The 21492-nt window shown below is 42.8% G+C and overlaps 1 protein-coding gene across 1 annotated transcript in view; it reads left to right on the top strand.

Annotated features, from left to right (window-relative positions):
- The window catches only part of csmd2 (CUB and Sushi multiple domains 2), a 232636-nt gene extending 212245 nt beyond the window's left edge, over window positions 1–20391 (top strand). Inside the window, exons 59-72 of the mRNA XM_086171636.1 lie at window positions 226–402; window positions 3277–3456; window positions 3562–3735; window positions 4818–4991; window positions 7360–7433; window positions 8167–8278; window positions 8553–8732; window positions 10742–10807; window positions 11174–11335; window positions 11891–12003; window positions 12645–12732; window positions 16976–17108; window positions 17938–18115; window positions 18354–20391. Of these exons, the coding sequence (XP_086027762.1) occupies window positions 226–402; window positions 3277–3456; window positions 3562–3735; window positions 4818–4991; window positions 7360–7433; window positions 8167–8278; window positions 8553–8732; window positions 10742–10807; window positions 11174–11335; window positions 11891–12003; window positions 12645–12732; window positions 16976–17108; window positions 17938–18097 (1793 nt within the window). The 3' untranslated portion in view covers window positions 18098–18115; window positions 18354–20391. The remainder of the gene's footprint in view (window positions 1–225; window positions 403–3276; window positions 3457–3561; window positions 3736–4817; window positions 4992–7359; window positions 7434–8166; window positions 8279–8552; window positions 8733–10741; window positions 10808–11173; window positions 11336–11890; window positions 12004–12644; window positions 12733–16975; window positions 17109–17937; window positions 18116–18353) is intronic.
- Window positions 20392–21492: the final 1101 nt, after the last annotated feature.

Here is a 21492-nt window from a genome sequence, read left to right as displayed (position 1 = left end):
CACACGTGTTAAAAAGGCACGAACGAAAAGTTCACAATGTCACTTTGAGATAAATGTATTCCTATAACAAGCACAGAAAAAGAACCGGGGTTGTTGGAACTATCCCTCAAGAAAACCTCAAGACACCGGGCGTGCACGTGGCACATGCATGGAAATCTACGCATTTTCACCAGTGATGGATGACTTTTTGTTTTCTTCTCCCCTTTTCTACTTCCTCGTTTTCAGTGATTTCTTGCGGAAACCCCGGAACCCCACGGAACGCCCAGATCCTGAACCACGACGGTCTCACCTTTTCCAGATCGATCACCTACTCTTGCAGGGAGGGCTACTATTCCACAGGCCTGCTCACCCGTCACTGCACCGTAAATGGCACCTGGACTGGCAACATGCCCGAGTGCTCAGGTAATTACCGGCTCTCGCGGAGAATTAATCTATATGCGGCACTTATCTTTTCTGCTCTTATTAAACGGGAATTCATTCTCCAGCTGAGGATGATTTAGCTCTTACTAGTCTTTACCGATATCTGAGTTGCCTCCTCGCCGACCTCATATCTGCCTGTGTACCGCAAGGATGGTTTACACTTTTTTTTTTTTTCCAGTTTATTGAACATATCTTTTTTTTTTTTTTTTTTTTTTTTTTTTTTTTTTTTTTCAAAGCAGCTTACCTTGAATCCTTCTTCAAGGATTTAACCAGAACACCGTGCATGGTAATGAAACAGAACTCGGATGTCACATTAATCCCCTGTCGTGACAGATATTTTTTGAAGCACCCGCACCCTGGCAGACACCGCTAGCCCTGTATTTTCACGCCGAACAAAAGACACACACTTGCTACATCATGCTTTTGACCCCTGTATGGTAAAGATAAAACCTCCCCCAACAACTTTGATGATGAATAATAATAGAATAATCAGTGGGAGTAAAACGCTGCAGTTGGAAAGATTTCGGTGGAATATTTTTATTTCGGTGGATGATTTGAAAATCGGCGTGTTTCGTTCAATGATTGAAACGAGGAATAATATTGAATCCTCTAGCGGGGTTAACTTGTATCCGTGGACAAGTCAGGAGGCGTTTCCTCACCGGGGGGGGAATTATTCTTTTTTTTCTTTTATTTTCATCCTCCGTCAAGGGGAGACATTAAGAAGACATATCTTCTCACTCCATGGAGAAATTTGCCAGGGAGCTAGTAAACTGCAGTAAATGGTGCCGTCTTTTAACATTTCTCCACCTTAAATCCTGCATCTCCCAGCGAGACAGAATTATGAAGCTGCTGAGCAGCCCCACATTGCAATTCTCAGTTTTGTAACCGAATCAACCTGTGTCGCCAGAAGGAGATAAAGATATAATTTAGGACGATGTTGTTGACTTTGGAACCGCGGGAACTACTGTGGGAGGATTCTTGCGGTCGGTCTTAATTCAATGATAAACACATAATTGAATGATTGTGTAAGCAACTTATCTCGGCAGCCGAGCAGGAGTTTCAGCCGTCCGGCACTCGCTTGACTAAATTTGGGGATGTAAAATGAACAGCCAGACCTTCATCTGTAAATTAAACAGTGATTTACGGAGCTTCTTTTAAGGAATACTGCAAGTAAATCGGTGCTAGAACTTCACCCATCTTTATTCCTCAAACAAATGTGTTAGCAGCCAAGCAAACAGCTCGTAGTTGTAGGACAAATATCGTAAAGAAGAAACTAATATGCTTCGGAAAGTGATAAAAAAAACTGTAATCTCTGAACTGTAAGCCGCTACTTTCTTTTTTCACATGCTTTGAACACTACGGCTTAAACAAGGATGCCGCTAATTTATGGATTTATTTTTTGGGCTAACGAGCCTCACGCCGCCAAAACATCTAACCTCGTCACATCGGAACAATAAAACGACCGTGAAATTCTGAGGCCGTTCAATTCTGACGCCGAAGAAGCCGAGTTGAATGGTTTTAGAAGGAAGACCAGGACGGCCATCAGCCGGAACGGGATGAAGCCGATAGAAAATGGATGGATGGACTTTTGTGTGTTATTTATTACCTTGTGACCTTGATGACAATTGTATTATTTATTATTAATCTTTTTCATCAACCGCGGCAACGCTCGGGAAAAAAAAAAAAAAAAAAAATTCCAGTACGTATAAATTTAATCAAAAGTTTGAAGAAATAGATTCTGTGTAAATATCTTATGTTACGACGTGGACACCTTTGACTTAGACGCGGGCGGCCTGTTTATGCACACATGGATTGATTTGTTCAGGTCTATATTCAGGTGTGCTCAATAGTCTGTAAATGATGGTAGTTAAATTAAAATCAATAAAAAGATAGCAAGATATCCAAAACTTTTAAGGGGAATAGTTTTAATGAATAACAGTTACTTTAACTTTTGTTTCCTTTGGTTTGTTTGAATTGCGTTTTTTTTCGACATACCCCTCAGTAACAGAGATATAGCAGCTTGTTATTGATATTGATGCCAAAAAATGTAAAAAAGCAGTAAAATTCACTGTTTTATTGATCAGAATCCAGAACCATTTAGATTACCCACTTTATGTTGCAGCTATTGAAATGAATGACTCTGACTTATCTACATATTCCATACTCGGAGCGGAAAGCATTGTTTTCGTTTTTTTTTTTTTTTTTTGTATTTTTTTTTTAATAGTCATTTCTGTTGTGAACATCTTGTCATCCAAGGTGCCGATATGGTATCAGTGGCAAATCCCAAACCAAAACGAAATCATCGTTATCCAGTGCAGCTACATAATGAAACACATTGTATGACAGTCAAACTAAAAACTAAAAAAAGATAGTCACTTGAGAATCACATCATTCCACTGAACCTTTGGGTCGGAAAATATATTAAAAATGAATGCGAATGGTGGTAGAAGGAGAATGATAATCTGCATTATTCGTATTTTTGTCCGTATGTTTAAAACTCATCATTTACATGTAATGAAGAATCTAGATATGGATAACCCTAAAAATCTCTTTGATTGCACATTTGGGTCAGGTGTATTATTTCTTAATAGCATATTGTCGAACAGTAATTGATCTGTTTTTGGTGTATGTACATGGAGTAATTGTCAGACGTTACTAATCTGTGAATGCTGATTACTTCTGCAGATGCTGCACGGATTGCGTCGCAATCAAAATGTCATATTTTGAATGAGAATGAGAATTTGAATTGCTCGGTTGCACTGCGGAGAAGAGTTAATCATGAGTGTATCGTACGCAATAAATAAACAGATCTCATGACCGTATTTTTTTTTTTTTTTTTAAATCTCGTCCATGCAGTGATCAATTGTGGCGATCCTGGAGTACCAACCAATGGTGTGAGATTGGGGAATGATTTTATCTACAATCACACCGTTAGTTTTCAGTGTACCCCCGGTTTCACCATGGATGCCGACCGCGCCTCAACCCTGGTCTGCACGAAAGACCGCACGTGGAACGGCACCAAACCCCTCTGTAAAGGTACAACCGTACATTAATATGTGTATGGTGCAGAAAAGCTAAATGCGACCGACAAAGTGCAACGTAAAATCAATGAAATTCTTTACTTTCTCTGTCTTCTTGTAGCTATTGTGTGTGGCTCGGCGCCCACCATTCCTAACGGACAGGTTGTTGGTACAGACTTCACCTGGGGCTCCAGCATCAGCTACTCCTGTAATCAAGGTTACCAGCTGTCCCTGCCCACAGTGTTAACATGTCAGGGCAATGGGAACTGGAGTGGAGAGAAGCCACAGTGCTTCCGTAAGTACCCCGATGCAATACTCCCCCGTGACATTACATGCCACAGGTATGTTGTCTTCCTGTCGTTTCGTTCGCCCGTCGGTTCTGGCTGCATAGAAATGTGGTTTTGTGTGTTATTGTGTTCCTTTTTGAATTTGTGTGAAGTTCCGTCGTTTACGGACTATAAGGCGCTACTTTTTTTACATGCTTCGAACACTGCAGTTATAATGACGATGCGGCTGATTTATGCTTTTTTTGGAGAGTAACAAGTTTCATGCCGACACGATATTTAGCCTCGTCGCATCGGACCAATGAAATTACGGTGAAATTCCGAGGCTGTTTGATTCCGACATTGAAGAAGACGACTTAAACGGTTTCCGTGAGCAGGAGGAGGACCAAGATAGCGAACAGCTGAGTCGGACAAAGCGGGGATAGAAAATGGATGGACTCTTCCTTGTATTGTTTATTATTAATCTTTTTCATCAGCTGTGTTACAGAAAAAAACAAGTAAAATAAAGCATTTCCAGTACAGGTGGATGTTACGGGTAAAAACAATGTGGGTGACATCTTCCTGTGTAAATAGCTCATGTTTCAACAGACAAGTGTGGCGTCTTTTCGTACACATATATTTATATACACTGCTCAAAAAAATAAAGAGAACACTTAAAAAACCCATCCTAGATCTAAATGAATGAAATATTCTTATGAAATACTTTGCTCTTTACACAGTTGAATGTGCCGACAACAAAATCACACCAAAATGATCAATGGAAATCAATTGTATCAACCCATGGAGGTCTGGATTAGGAATCACACTCAAAATTAAAGTGTAAAAACAAACTCCAGGCTGATCCAACTTTGATGTAATGTCCTTAAAACAAGTCCAAATGAATCTGTGTTGCTTCCTGAGTGGACACTATGATTTCACACAAGTGGGATTGACTTGGAGTTACATTGTGTTGTTCAAGTGTTCCCTTTATTTTTTTGAGCAGTATAGTTATCTGCAGCCGGTGCGGCTTATATTCAGGTGCGCTCAATAGTCCAGAAATGACGGTATGTGGAATCGGACGGCAACCAATTTCTCCCTGTATTTGTTCTTTCAGCTGTGTTCTGTGGAGACCCAGGTATACCTGCTCAGGGGAGGAGAGAGGACAGAGGCTTTACCTATCTTTCTTCTGTCTCCTTCTCCTGTTATCCACCTCTCATCCTGGTTGGCTCAACCAGAAGATATTGCCAGTATGATGGCACCTGGAGTGGCATACAACCTTCTTGCATCGGTATGTTAAAAGCTGGCGCATCCATCTGTAATATACATTTAAAACATTTAAAGGATTTCACATATTCTCCCCGTGCCTGCAAGGCTTCTATCCAGTCCAAAAACAAACAGTAGGTTACATAAATGATGGTATGCTTCTCTGTTTGACCCGGCGATTGACTCAGGACCACTCCAGGTTGTTTCCTCCCTCTTGTCCAATTACAAATGGTCTTGGCCGCGGCACCACCCGGCCCTCTCTGGCAGTCCTGTGTGGACGCTATGCGGTGAAGATAATGAAGTGATGTGTGGATGCCAGTTCGCTCATTACTTTAACAATACCACTTTGTGTTAATGTTGGCTTTCAAACGCATGGCTATTTCATTCTGCCCTCAGTTTCGGTCTTGACTGACCTTTAAATTGAAGAAAGTAACACATATTTGATCAAGATACAGCCTATTTTTTTTTTTTTTTTTTCGGTTGGTTTTCAAATTGAATTAATCTGATGAATTGAAAATCCAGAACTATATAAATCTGTGTTTTAAAGCGGTCTCACATTTAATGGAAACTTTATTATGCACAGGCAAAGTACAGGTTTGGTAAGAAGATACAGTCTTCTCGTTCCTTCGTCAATGACTTTGCTGAAAAATTCAGCGTGAGTTACAAGGCATTCGAGTTCGATCATGGCAGTTTCAACAATAAAAAGAAATTGTTGATCAGATAAAATGCATTCCAGCAGCCCTCGGGATGAAGCCTCGTAAAATATTAACACATTCAAAACTTTGACACAGCAACATTTAGTTGAAACATTAATTCATTATAGCCAAAAGTCATCCGTTATTCCACAAATCCTGCATTATTTATGAGCCACTTTGTTTAGCAGCTGCGGAAAAGCTTCCGCGCCTGGCATGTGTGAAATAACCGGTTAACTTAGTGCATGCATAACACTATATCGTCCCTGAAAGTGAATCACTAAGTCTTCAGTGTCTTTGTGTACGATTAGAAGAAGAAGAAAGACCTTCATGGTCACATTCAGTTATAGCTCTGTATTTAACCCATCGTGGATCAACCCTGAGCAGAAGGCAGCTGCTGAGCAGCTCCGGGGGAGCAGTTAGGAGTTCACCGTCTCGCTCAACGACTCTCCGACCGACCCGGAGCGGCGCGGGAGTCCGGCCAGGAATTGTTCGCTTCCAAGGACGACCACTCAGGCGTTTTGTATCTTCTACTCCTTCAGGCTGTCAGGGGTCACCACAGCCAGTCATCTGCCTCCATCTGACACTCTCGCTCTGACATACTTACACTTCTTCTTTGGGTTTCCTCCAGGTCTCCCGCTTGGTAGTTCAAACCTCAACATCCCCCTACCAGTGAGCTATTCTCCCCCTGTGCTCGTCCAAACCTTCCCAGTCTGGCATCTCTTGTTTGCAAAGATTCATGGATCCTTGCACACATACAGTTATTTATCCACGCAAAGTTTAGATGTCCATCCCTTTGTCAGTAGTTCACTCCAGGCCAGTGAGATATTTTCAATTTAATGGAGGTGTCATGGAAGTACGCTCATGTGATTCATGTGACTTGTAGAAATCGGGTTCTCCACCGTGGAATTTAATTGCGAATTATTCTGCAGCCGGTTGTTTGTCTGTAGACCCTCAAACATATTTCCTGCGGTTATCGGGCTAAACAAAGATCGTCGCTGGACTTCATAGACGAGATCCCTGAACGCTTTTAGGGAAAATACGATGCGTCGGCACCTGAAGATTACCTCTCTGCTCTTTGCAGATATGCTAGTCCTGTTAGCTTCATCTCCACATGACTTCCAGATGGCCTATGATCTTTTGAGGCTGCATGTGAAGTGGTCGTGATGGGAGTCAGCACCTGCAAATCACGGGCCCTGTTTGCTCCTGGAGGGTGGTGACTCACTCTCTTTGGATTCACAGGGAGTCGCTGTTGCAAGTGAAAGAGTTCAACCACCTCGGTCTAGTTCAGACCAGGATGGAGCTTGATTTGGACACGTGGAGCCGTGCAGCGTCAGCGGTGGTGCCGGTGCTGAATCGGTCTGCGAGGGCTGAGCTGAGAGCCTCTCAATTTCCCAGTCCAATTTTGTTCCGTTTAACGCTCACCTATGGTCATGACTGAAAGTGCAGGGTCTCGGATGGAAACAGATAAAATAAGTTCTCCGGCAGGTGGCTAGGGTGTACCTTACAGATGTGGTGCAGAACCCATGCATCTGCAGAGAGCTGAGCAGAGGAGTTAGCTGAGCTGATCTAATATGACCTGCATTAACATGCTCAGGGAAGAAGATACATCGATTATTTGATTGCAAAATGAAGGATTCTTTTGTTCTGAATTATGGTTTGTTTGTGATGCATTAATTTTTGGACCCGTGTGCATTCCAGACCCCACTCACACTGCATGCGGGGACCCTGGAACGCCTCTCTTTGGAAATCAGAACAACAGTCAAGGATACCAGGTGGGAACATCTGGCTGCTCTAAGTACTAAAACAGTCCAGTTAGAAAACATCTGTATGCAACCATTCATTGAGACGGTCTCAACGGCCGGGATAATACATTGCAATATTAAATCTCATACCCTCCCGCGCCGTCAGCGTTTTTGATCATTTCTGATTCGTTTTCTAAAATAGATTTCCTTGTAAAAAAAGGAATAAATAAAGCTGTGTGTAATAAAGCGAGGTTATTTGTTATTTATTTATTCGTCTAAATCTGAATTACTGGTAGAGCATGTAGGAGAATACTTAACCACAAAAATCATCAATAGTCGCAACCATAATAGAAAATAATCTCCTACTAAGCAGTTTTTTATTTGATGAGTGTTTACGACAGTTGGTCCTCACAACTGTTTGGGAAACAAGCAGGCTGATGTTTGGAGATGATCTCCGTCCAGATCTCCTCCCCAGCGACAGCGCCAGGGTGTCTGTCCCTCGAAAATACTTTTAAAAACGATCACTCAAAAAGTGTGTTTGAAATCGATTAGCACCTCACAAAATATGAAATCCCAAAACCTGCCATGATAGTGATCGTCGATTAGCGTTGATAATCTGATGCACGTATTAGAATTGTAGATTAAGCTTTGATTAAAAGGACGACAAATTCACATTCATTTTTGAACTTGGGTCTTTGTGCATGCGTGTGTGTGTGTGTGTGTGTGTGTGTGTGTGTGTGTGTGTGTGTGTGTGTGCTCTCAGATTGGCAGCACTGCGTTCTTCAGCTGCAAAAAGGGTTACTTGCTACAGGGCTCCATTTCTCGCACTTGCCTGCCCAACCTCACTTGGAGTGGATTTCAGCCTGAGTGCATTGGTGAGTCGCTGCAGAATCTGCTGATTCTGCAGAATCATGTTTTCGTTGAGTGGGGAACGTGCCCTTGAGGTAAAGTTAGCGATACTCTCATTTTGTGTCTAAACATTTCATATGCCGTTCGACAAGCAAACTCCGCTTTCTCTTCTGTCGTATTTTTCATTCTTATATCAAGCTTCTCTGAAATCTCCACCCGGGCGTCTTCCTCTCAAACCTCCCTCTCACTTTCTTGGTTCTTTTAATCCTCCTTTCCCTACTTTCTCTATCTTCCTTCCAGCTCACCACTGCAGCCAGCCGGAGCTGCCGGCCCAGTCCGATGTGAGAGCCATTGAGCTGCCGTCCCTCGGCTACACGCTGATCTATACGTGTCAGCCGGGCTTCTACCTGGGCGGGGGGTCAGAACACCGGACCTGTAGGTCTGATGGCAGCTGGACCGGGAAGCCACCTTTCTGTGCAGGTATTACTGTTTCGTTTCATTCCAGATCGTGGTATTAAGTTTCCGGACTATTTAGCGCACCTGCATGTATTACATTTTACATTCCAGTCATTTAGCAGACGCTTTTATCCAAAGCGACTTACAAAAATTGCGATTCAATAACCGAAGATCCAAAGTACCAGTAGCCATTATTCTCGACCAAATAGCCATCAAAACCATATACATACATTCATTTCTTCTTTTTTTTTTTTTGTTTTGTTTTTTTAGGGGGTGGGGGCGTGTTTAGTGGGGTAGTGCTTGGTGAAGCCGCACCAGCAAAAAATGACCAATTTTTATTTTATTTTATTTTTTTCCCAGAAGATTACCTGTTACACGGCTGGTGAAAAAGATTACTAATAAATAATACAAGGAATTTCACTGTATTTTGTGATGAGACGTGATGAGACTAAATGTTGTTAGCAGCATGAAGCTCGTTAGCCTAAAAAAAGAATCCATAAATTAGCGGCATCATTGTTTAAGCTGCAGCGTTCAGAGTAGCGGCTTATAGTTCCGAAATTATGGTATATAAAGGAATGCCCAAGAGTTAGCTTTCTGGCATTAAATAAAATAGTTTTTATCATCTCCATCTTATTTGTCACCATCCCTGAATGGCCACCCTGAACTCTCCCTCTTCTTTATTTGCATCACTGCTACTTTGCACTGACCTACCTACTGACCTTTGCACTAAACTGTGCACAAAAAAAAAAAACAAAACAAACAAAAAAACCCTGCTGCTACTCTGTCATCAGTCTGTATCTGCATGCACTTTACATTTCATACCTTGGAGTTTAATGTTTGCTGTTTAATATAACAATGCACTTTACTGCTAATTTGCACTTCTGGATTTGATACTTGGACTAGATATTTGCTTTCCTGGCTTCTCACATTGCCGCGGCTGCTAAACTATCATATTATTCGTGCACTCTGCACGTGCACTCTGCACTACTTTTAGACCATAAAAAGTCACACACAGGTTTGTGTTGAATAGCTGGAGGTTTCATTTGAAGTTGACAAACAGCTCTGTTTAACATTTGTTAGTTGTCCGACACGTGCCGGTGTTGGACGGTCCATCCATCACACAATTACGCTGCAAGGGATTATGCACACACACACACACGCACACACACACACACACACACACACACACACACACACACACACACACAGATACACAAGCTTCGAAACATTAACAAGAGTGCAAAACACCTGATTAGGGCAATACATCCCATCGATTAGTTTAGCAGAAGCACCTCTTATAAACAGAAAGGCACCGTTTACAAGGTGTGGCAGACAAATGGGCTGCTATTAAGACACCCTAAACCGTTTGCCTGAATATATGAGAAAAAAATCACCACAGATGCAAGATTACCTCAAGCAGAAAGATGCTAATGTAAATAGATGTACTACAGGGGTGATATGGATAAAACTTTGACCGAAATCCATTGGGTGCTGGGAGGCTCTTAAGGCCTTGGAATCGCCGTTGCGAAAGACGCCGTCTTACTAATTGCAGGATATTAAAAGGACACATGCTTGCAGTGATGGAAAGGCAGCTCAAAGGTCATAAAGCGCCGAGCCTGGGGTGTAAAATCGCGTGTTTGTTTGTGCCTGGTCACCTGCAGCCGCCGTGATGTTTGGGCTCATAAACTACCGTCAGTATACCTGTCCTTGTTTGTAGACGTCTTCACCCTGTTTGCCTGCGCGGTCGGATTTCGGTGCCGTCCTGAGGTCCCACATGAGTCGTAAGGCGTTATTAAAGTGCTGGCCTTGAAGATGTGTGTCTTATCCGTTGAGCTGAACACAAACGGCCTCTTTATGCAAGAACCCACTGCGGTTTATTAAACTTGTTTAAAGTGAATATTTGGAATATTTATTTTTCACCCTTTGTGCCCCCTTCAAAAGGTGCACTTGCATCTTTGCAGTTTTTTTTTTTTTTTTTTTTAAGAAGTTAATTAATGATTTACTTTTTTTTTTTTTTTCAATTTTCTTCGCAGCTGATAATCGCCCGAGTGGAAAGAGCCCTGTGGGAACAGTGCAGGAGCCACCCTCAAAATTACCGGGTAAAAAATGTGCCGTGTATGTGCAATTGTGTGTGTGTGTGTGTGGATACATACCATGTTAGCATTTACCTGCCTTTTCAGTGCTTCATCAGTAAATCGTTAAATCTCATGCAATGACTTTTCATGGCAGGCCCGGATACTTGCGCCTTTCTTTTGTTAAAATAGTTTGCCACATTTTTGGGCCGCTCACCTGCAGTGTGCAAACACTGCAACCTGCCGTTTTGTCAGTAATATAAAGTAGCTCCGGCTATTCCTTGAATATTAGCAAACAGACAAATGGTCCGCAAAGTAGGTCTATTTGACAATTCTTTACCTCCTCTCTCTCTGCCCCTTTTCATCTTATGATGTCCTCCATCCACGCTTCAGTCCCAGGTGGTGTCTTTTCAAAGAACTCTCTCTGGAGGGGATCCTATGAGTACCTTGGAAAGAAACAGCCGGCTATGCTCCGCATCACTGCCTTTGAACCGTTTAGCAACCGGGTTAACGGGACGCTGATCGACCACAGCGGCGTGGAACTCAAACTTGCAGGTTTGCGCAAGAAGTGGCTTTAGAAGCATTACAGTTTTGGACTGATGTGAATACACTTCTGGATGTATTTGCCTGCTCATTCTAGAAGTGAATCCTAACTAATACAAGAGTGGGACACACTTTGCGTTTATTCTCTGTCGTCCCCGAGTGTGTGCGGCGTACAGCCGTGATCGCGGACACACACATTTCCATCGGAAACGACTGGCCATTGACCGAAACATTTACTTTTCTACGTTTGGGTAGTAAGATAATGATACACGTGTGCTTTTCTTTTTATCTATCTTTTATCACACAATGATATTGTCCGATTTGAAGAAATGTTTTGGCGACTTTACATGCACATACTAGATGTTTACTCACGGTCATCGATGATGGTCTTCATAGGAAAGTGAAATTCTAGTAATCCTTGAGCTCAAAACGGCAGTCGGAGAAAACAAAGACGTGCCGTTTGATATGAAAGTATAACGTGAGACGACAGAAGGAGGAGGCCTTTGCGAGATCGGACAGTGAATCGATGGAGCTCCTGAAGTCCTGCTTGATGTTTCCTCCTGGCAGGTACATATAAGAAAGAGGAGGCCCAGCTGCTGCTGCAGGTCCACCAGATCCGAGGCCCCGTGGAAATTTTCGTCAACAAATTTAAAATAGACAACTGGGCGCTAGATGGACATGTAAGTTGAAGACCGGGGTCGGTTTCACAAACGGTCGCGCACGCGCACACACACACGCACACCAAGACTGTGAAATATGCACGAGCACACACACACACACACACACACACACACAACTCTTGTCACTCTAGGGAGATGGAGGGCCTATGAAGAGTTTTCTCTTTAATTAAAATGTCAGTTAAATCATTGCCTGGTAATCAGGGCTCCCCACGCTACCGCCTCCTCTCTTGTATCTCATATTACCCCCCGAGCTCAGGCACGGGTAACACACACACACACACACACACACACACACTCCAGATATAAAATGAAAAAAAAAAAAAAAAAAAAACAGGTCATACTTTGTGTGTATTCTGTGCCTTAATTGCATCAAGTGGGTACGTGAGAGCATGAAATCACGAGTATTCATTTTGCGTAACAGGCCTTCAGTGCAGTTGTGTGTGTGTTTGTTTGTACTCTTGAGCAAAAAAAAAAAAAAAAAAGTGATATTAAATGTCATCCGTAAGAGGCCCCCTCAGCTCTTTTGACATGATATTTCATTTTGTGTGTGCACCAGCCGCCGCCACTTTGATGACACGCTCCTCTGCGAAGCTGAGATGTGAGGCATAAAGTGTCTGTCTTCTATCGCTCTCCCTCCCCAGGTGTCCTACATCTCGTCATCCAATTCCTTTTTGTACCAGGGATTTGTCAGAGGAAAAGGCTTCGGACAATTTGGTCTTCAGAGGCTGGGTGAGTAAGCTGTTATAATGAATCGGAGATGAACCCGCGGCCTTCGCGGACAAAAGGCTGCTCTTCCTTTATGTGTTTTCTTCCTCGTCCAGATCATCACGGAGAACTTTCATTTGGAGAAAAAACTAAACAAAACAGGAGAGAGAGAAAGGCTCCTCACAGCTTCTCATGGAATTGCTTTCCAATCCATATATTTATAATTATTGTTAATCGGTGCCAAGTGGTTAGCGTGACAGATGAGGTTAGACAGGAATCCCCATGGACCATGATGTTTGCGGATGACATTGTGATCTGTAGTGAGAGCAGACAACAGGTAGAGGAACATCTAGAGAGGTGGAGGTATGCTCTGGAAAGGAGAGGGATGAAAGTTAGTCGCAGCAAGACAGAATATATGTGTGTGAATGAGAGGAACTCGGGTGGAACGGTGAGGCTACAGGGAGTGGAGATCAAGAAGCTGGAGGATCTCAGGTACTTGGGGTCAACAGTCCAGAGTGTAGGAGAGTGTGGAAAAGAGGTGAAGAGACGGTCCAAGCAGGTTGGAATGGGTGGAAAATGATGTGATAGAAGACTTTCAGCCAGAATAAAAGGAAAGGTGGACAAGACAGTGGTGAGACCAGAGATGATGTTTGGACTAGAAACTGTTCCAATGACCAAAAGACAGCAGGCAGAACTAGAGGTTGCAGAGATGAAGATGTTGAGGTTCTCTTTGGGAGTGACCAGGATGGAGAGGATCAGGAATGAGTCTATCAGAGGAACAGCACATGTTAGATGTTTTGGAGAGAAGGTCAGAGAAGCCAGACTGAGATGGTTGGGTCATGGACAGAGGAGGGATGGAGAATATATTGGTAGACGGATGCTGGAATTGGAGCTGCCAGGCAAGAGGTCTGGAGGAAGACCAAAGAGAAGATTTATGGACGTAGTGAGAGAAGATATGAAGGTAGTTGGTGTGAGAGAGGAGGATCCAGAGAATAGGGTTAGATGGAGAAAGTTGACTCGCTGTGGTGACACCTGAAGGGAAAACTCAAAAGAAGAAGAAGAAGAAGAAGAAGAAGAAGAAGAAGAAGAAGAAGAAGAAGAAGGTGCTAAGTGGTTAGCGCTCCCACCTCACCGCGAGAGGTTGATGCTCGGTTCGATTCTGAAGGAGACCTTTCTGTGTGGATTCTCCCGGGTTCTCCGGTTTCCTCCAGTCCAAACACTCGCAGGGAGTCGAATGCAGGCCCTTGTGCAGCGGTCGGGAAACTATGGCTCGCGAGACATTTATGGCTCTTCTGGTGAGGGAATCTGGCTCCCGGACAATTATGAGTTGAAAAAAAAAATCCGTTTGGAACCGATTTTAAAATACTTGTGATGTTTCTTCATAATACTGTGTCATTTTCAAGTAAACAGAAATTAGTTTTGAAGAGAAATTTCACGAGTCGGGAACCGATGGCTTCGGAGCACGTCCGGTTCGTGTAAAAGGGAAGAAATCAATTTTATTAGATAACCAACTAGTTTATCCGCTTCGACCCTTGTAACAGAAAAGATGGCAAATAGAAAAAGTTTGGATCTGCGGTACGACTAATACGCAATGATAAAACCGCATGGATGAAACGGTCAAATATAAAGCGGCACTTTGAACAAAACCAGACGTCGCATTAAAAGTAAGACGTTTTTAATCGATCATACGTTAAAAATACTATATGGCTCTCGATGAAATATATTTAGAAGCATTTGAATTTTGTTTCTTTTTAAAGAGGTGAGAACCAGATCGATACAGTGAGATTCATTCAGATCCGGCGAGGCACATGTTCCTGCTTCTACCTTTAAGAAGTCGCTATTTTGAATCCCCCTCTTTCTGCTGCATTTGTCTTGGGTTTATTCAGCACGTTCAGCTCTGTTCTCATAAGTACACAACATTTTTCCAACACGCTGCAGCTATCGATATATTGCGCGTCATATTTGTGACCTAGAAATGCTCACTGTTTGATCCTCCTGGATGTATTTCTGCTGCATTTTGAATACAACAAATCCCTCCATCCTGACTCTGTGGATCTGGACGGCTGCTGCAGTCAAGCAATTACATGTGTGAAAGAGGGATTTAAACCCCCTTTTTTTTTTTTTCCCTTTGGTTTGGCCCCATGGTCACATGTCTGAGATGAAGAGGGCACATCTGGCAGGGAAAAGGGGAATATGTAAATGTTGTTTTAATTTGTGCATTTCACGCTATACTACTGTGTAAAATGATTGAATTCTGGCGAGGAAAAAAAAAAAAAAGGAAACAATTAGTTGTTGCAAGAGGGTATCTTATCTGTTTATTTTTGACATTTCACAATATTGGCTGACTGCTGCCACCCACTGTTAAAATCCATTGAAATAGCACAAATTCACGAACGTGTTGAAACCATGAGCTTCCAATCAGCGAGGAAGCCAGGAAACACGGAGAGACAGAGACGAGAGTTTAGAATATAATAATTTTCCCATCATCGCCTTAAATTTCAAGTTTTTGAATAAAGCCTGAGATGCTTGACTAAAATGGACACTCGGGACCGCAGAGTCCTCGAAATCACAGAAAGCCAGCGCTCTGAGTAAAAGCAGCGTAAATGTGTCGCCGGCCAAATGAGTGAGTCTTCCAAGTCGGCGCTCACCGTGACAACCTTATTTCCTTCGTTTCGATCATCTTTTTACTCGCGTTCTTGGATCCGGAGAGAATCTCCCAGCTTCCGTCCAGAAACCGAGGCTCCTTTGGCTCCAGATGTTTGGTCTTTCACTGAATCCAACATCTGCTGCCATCCTCCCTTTTACCGCTCAGATGAGCATTATTTACGTTAAATCGTAGTAGCTGCTTAAAATTGTCGATACTGCTTTCCTGTTCTTTCTAATGTAGCGTTTATCTGGTATCGGATTGCAGTGTTTCTATTAGGAGTCGGTCTCCATCGAGTACGGCTGGAATATTTGAATTCCCCTCAGGGATGAATACTTTATCTCTCTATCTAGTAATTGGGATTTATTTATTTGATAGGGAGAAACACTGGCAGTTCCGGCATTTGTTGTCGCACACGTTCATGTTTTGACACAACGTTCTGTTGCGACTCCGAAACGACAAGCCGCCTAAAGTTACCTACATAAATTCTTATTCCTCGCTCTGATTTTGAGGCGTTATTATCCCATCCATTAAATTATTGCTGCTGCTTCTTTTGGCAGTCCCCCCACTCTTGCCGGTGACAATGACTAATTTCGCAGAATCTATAAAAGCAAAGTCGAGACAGCCTTGTGCTGCGGTGTCGGAACGGCGTCCGCTATTAAGAAAAAAAAAAAAAAAAAAAAAGGCCGGAAATTTGGAACGCACCGTTAATGTTTGACATTCGAATATACATTAGCGGGTGTGCTTATGGAGAGTTGTGAGAACGTAGGGAAAGTGAAAAATAAGCCATCATAAGAGGCACCCACCTGAACAGCAGGCGCAGTCGTCCCATCATCACCCCACCGTCGCAACCCGCCACAAACACACCGATTAAGCAAACGGCTCTTTATTAATACAGAATACCGGGGCTTCTGCCAGGGCCTTCATGTGCTTATGTTAAAATGGCTATGAGAAAATGGATTTGTCAGTCTACGGGAAGCCACGGATGTCTTGGAAGTAATCCGACCCGATTTGTTGGTGCGTTCAGATTTTGTTTAAATTCAGCAAAGCTGCCAACATGCCTTGCCTGGATGAGTGTGTTTGTGCATCTGTTTGTGTGGCAGGGCTTTGACTGGCAAACACCACAGAGTCCACTAATTGAATTCCTTCTTGTTTGTCACTTGTCCTTTATTGGAGTGTTTTGGCATTCTGTAGCAAGCAGGTGGGCTGTCATGCCTGCATATTTTTTGGTTGCACACACACACACACACACACACACACACATAGAGCCATAAATTAGAAAATGAATCAGAAATGATGTAATAGTTGTCTCCCATTGATGTCATTAATTAAGAGTTATTGTTAGGTTAATGGAATTTGATGTCCCCGAGGAGAGAAATTATAACAAAGCTTCAATATGAACTTTGAAAAGTCACGTCTGCTGAGTCTATTATGTTTAAATGAAGCACTCGCAGTCGCCCTTTCAACTCTCAGAATCCGCTTGGTTTTCCTGTTTATTTCCCTGAAATTCATGTCCGAATTTCTGGACGGAGGGTATTTCTGTGGGTGTGATCATGTCCATCCAATGCGCATCAGGGATATTTTACACAATGTTATGTTTTTTGTTTTTTTTTTTCCTTTCAGAGAGTTTAGATCCCATTGGAGAAAACACGGGATACAACTTTGCCTCCAACAGCAGTTCAGTGGCGGCAGCCATCCTAGTGCCTTTTATAGCCATGATCATTGCAGGCTTTGCTCTGTACCTCTATAAGCATAGGTAAGTCCAACAAAATAGCTCAAACTTTTGCCTTGTCCGACGGTTGAGAGATCTAACGGTAAAAAAAAAAAAAATTCGACTCGGTCGTTCGCTTCTTTTAAAATAAAAAAAACGGTAATAAAAAATGGTGTGCATCATTTGTTTTGAATCGTGAATTGGCGATATGGAAATGATAATCTACTGAATTTATGCCCACGGGATTAACGTCAAGATTTAAGGCAGTGAAGACGTAAAGTCCAGTCCTCCCGACCTGTTATAGGACACTAACAGACCAGTTCTGTGCACGCCGACAGGTGCGAACAGTGATAAAAATTGTCTAGCGTTCAGTTGTTTCTGCATCACACGTCAAAGATGCACTCGGCGAGGAAGAAACTCGGCGCTCTGACTGACTGCAACGTCAACCGCAACCCAGATGGCTTAACGTCAGTACTTCTTCCAGCGCTAGAAGCCCATACACTTGATGGAATGTGTCTCGAAACCAGAATCTAGCGAGACATCAGATAAATCATTGCAAAATCCGTCCCGATTTTTCATCAACAACGGTTTGTTTCCGACATTTGCAGGTCTGTTGCATCACCTATTGACTTATTGCTCCCCCACTGGCTATGCAGCATTTGACTGTCTCTCCATCTATTTCTTTTTTTTTTTTTTTTCTGTACCGCAAAAGGATGTTAGAAAAAACAAACAATAACAATAATCAATCGATGAGGTCAAAATATACAACGACAATAAAACATTTGATAACGCCACTCGGCTCTGTGTCATTTAAAGGGCATAACGATAAGAATTATTGCTAGTAGGAATTCACCAGCGATTCATTTCCCCTCAGGAGAAGACCAAAAGTTCCCTTCAACGGTTACGTGGGCCACGAGAACACGAACGGACGAGCCACATTTGAGAACCCCATGTACGACCGCAACATTCAGCCCACGGATATCATGGCCAACGAGACAGAGTTCACAGTCAGCACAGTGTGCACAGCTGTATAGCAACTGCTTCTTTCCAAAGTAAGAAACCCCTGGGACGGCAAATGTGTGAAAAGTATTTTTAATGCAACCCTTTTTTTTGTTGGTTTGATTTCTTTAAAGTGAGTCCAGGGTGAAAGATATTGTTTGTTTGCATTTTTTCCCTTTTTTTTTTTTTTTTTTTTTTCAAGTCATTTCAGCTTTATTCTCTTTTCTTAGGCTATCCCTTTTTTTTTTTTTTGGACTAACGCGTGGATTTTTTTTTTTTTGATTCAACCAGGGGAGAGACGTGCGCCGCGTCGTCGCCTGTCTGCCAGCGGAGGACATCCATACTTCCTTTAGTAAAAGGCCAAGACAAAACATAACTTTATTCGTGGATAAACATGCAAGAAACATCTCCAGCGTGGAAAAAAAAAGCCTCCACCATCAGGAGAGGCTAAAAAAGAAACCATGTGAAGACAAGTGTTACAAAAGCTATCGACAAAATAGTTTTTTGTTTTGTTTTTTCTTTGTAACTTCACAAGGTTTCTCTGTCATTTTCCGCATCCTGGGGGACAAAAAAAAAAAAAAAAAAGGAAAGTTCCACCTGAAACTGCGGCCGATAGGAATAACCGCCGGAAGGAAAAGCTGCGATGACTTTGCTCGCCACCCTTCGCCCGAAGCCAAAGGGAAGCGTTCGGTCGCCGTACAGACACTGACCTGTAGCTGCCGCAGATTTGCGTACGAGCGAACTCCACGGCGGTCGGACCCGTACCGGTCCGAGCGGGTCGGAGAATCTGGACTGGTCCCGTTCGTTCACTCTGTTTCTCCTTTGCGTTCCTCTTTCATAAGCTGCTTCGCCTTCCTTGAGAAGTAATTGGGAAACTTGTTTTTTTGTTTGTTTTTTTTCCCCCAGCCATCTGCTCCCGAGGCTGTCGGAAGGTTTTACCGGAAGCAAAGTGTCTCTGGCTGTGGATGAATAAAAGATTCAGTGAGTTTTGAAGGCCGTGTTAGAGACACACTTTCTGTCAGTACCTTTTGAGCTCTGTCCTCTATTTTTGTATTTTGGTTTCTTTGTTTGTTGAAGTTTTGAAAGCAGAGTTGAAACTCCGCTCGCTTCGGCAGCTTTGTCTCGCATCGGATTCTGAGCGCCGCGGAAAGTTCGAAAACTGAGGTCGGAGAGCGAAAGTCTGCGTGCGCGAGTGAGAGCGCGTGCATGTTAATGCCTTTTGCAACGTTTACCCCGATTCGTCCGTTTTGGTCTCGACATTCGCTTTCCCTCGCATTCATTCATTTCGTCAAGGGAAACAACGAGCTTTTTTAGAGATTTACGCACAATCACTTTACTTTTCTTGCTTCTGGCGCGACAGATGTCGAAACGAGTGTCGGTCGACTTAGCGATCCTTGTGACACCTACTGGAAATGTCTAAGAAGAGGTTAAATGTAGTTCTGGATCCACTCTAACAAACCCGTAGTAGTTTGAATATCCATCGATGGGTTTCCGTTGAGGTAGAGATGCTGTATTTGCACCCATGTCATGGCCTTTGGAAAACAAAGATCAGCACAAAAGCGTAGTCGTGTTCTCCCGATGTTTTCCAGTGAATAAGCCGGAGTTTGAAGACTAGCGGAGTCTGCGATTGACTCCCAGCGGATTACATTCAGGTCCCTACTTCAAGTTAACTTCTGACATCTCCAGCCTTTTGATTGAGGGAAAGAAAAGAAAAACAGCATCACTTGACTCGAGAGCGCGACGGCACGGAAGTCACCGGTGCACTCGTAACTCCCACGGTTTCAAACACACCGAGTGTGTTATGGTTCAGCCTATTGCCGACTGTTCCAGGCTGAGAAATTAGATATGGTTGTCAAAATGGGATTTCGCAAGTTTTACAACGCCGGCTTTTACGTCCGGAGCCGAGGAATCGACGGATGCAAATCGGATAAATTCGGAAAAGACTCGCTACCCTCGTACCCGCGGATCCTGTGGACGCTACGTCGGGGGACGAGAGCTTCAAATTTACCACCACGAATTGAACCATTACATTCAATTGAATTTAATTTACCCCGTGCTACATTGTCAAACTCATAGCACAAGAAGATATCTTAGCGTTATCAGTGGAAGGACGCAACATCTGTTAAGTGATTAAAAAAAAAAGAAAAAAAAAAAAGACATCTGATCGGCTATTTTTTTATTTGTATTTGTATTTATTTCAGTGTAGCCATCTTTAGAAATGGAAAATTTAGTCTGCATGTACTTTTTAAGGATAAAGCGGCATTTGTATTCCATCCATACATCTAGTTTGTTTACTAAAAGAGCCCTTATAGTCCCAATTATCCCCCACATTGACACATTCATAATGAAGTCTTTGCCCGCAACATGTCGGCCCTTGCAAACCAATCACTGTGTGCTGGTAATTGCTTTTACAATTTAATGACGTTTAAACCTATCACTTATCTCAACGGTACAGATAGAATATTGGTCCTCGTCTTCTCGGGTTGTGAATTGATGGAACGTGGGGAAAGAAAGTATTACCCCGGAGATTTCCCAGGGACCAGAGCCGTCCCATCGCCGCCCTCCTTTCATAGTTTTACCCGGCTGTTTCTTTGAGTCTCTTGTTTTATTTGGGCTCAGCTACTGCTAGCCTGAGCCCCTCTTTAGCGATTTTCCCCTTCGACTCACCCTGTGACAGCAACATTTAGCGCACGTGACGCAACGCGATTACGCCGCGCTAAGTGCTAAACAAGTAGAAATATAATATGATACCCCGACTCTCTCGAGAGCCCTGATTTTATTTGTCGGGGTTCAGCCGGTAGATTGAGATGACTGATTCTGGAGAAGTTGACACGAGTGCAAACAGGATTGTTTTATTCACCGAAAAGGGCTCGGTCTTTGGAGATTCGTAAATGGTTTGAAGTGGAAACGTGTTCCGTGTATTTGTACCTCTTCTTTTGTCCAATAAGCACTTTATGGTTATTACGGTGCCTTGGTGTGATTTCATAGTTCGGATTCGATGAACTCACTCGTCGTTCGGTGTTTGAGGATTCTAAAACTTTGGGAGTGGGAGGGTTTATCTTGCAAAAATGTGCAATTTGAACTGTTTTCTAATATTATGCCTGATCGATATTCTCAACCGTTGCGTTCCCCTCCTCATTGGTCCTATATTTTAACATCTTCGAGTTTTTGTGCGCTTTCATTGTTGTGCATGTTTTTTTCAAAGTAAAAAAAATGAAAAAAAAAAAAAAAATAAGATAAAAAAAAAATATATATATACCTTTTTTCAACCAAAGAAATAATCCAAATTTATCAAATGAGACGTTCAATCGGCTTCTGAAGTTTCAATCGATCCCACGGCTGAGAAAAGTTGCTATCCTCGATTCACCGGCAGGTTATTTGGCAATAACGGGCGCAGACGTGTATCTAACATCTGTCTTTGAAAACCCAA

This window comes from Fistularia commersonii, chromosome 24 (genome assembly GCF_037954325.1).
Source record: "Fistularia commersonii isolate RoL2024-O1a breed Wild chromosome 24, RoL_Fcom_v1.0, whole genome shotgun sequence".
NCBI lineage: Eukaryota > Metazoa > Chordata > Actinopteri > Syngnathiformes > Fistulariidae > Fistularia > Fistularia commersonii.
Note: the sequence above shows the minus strand (reverse complement) of the source record. Positions and strands in the feature narration are given on the sequence as shown.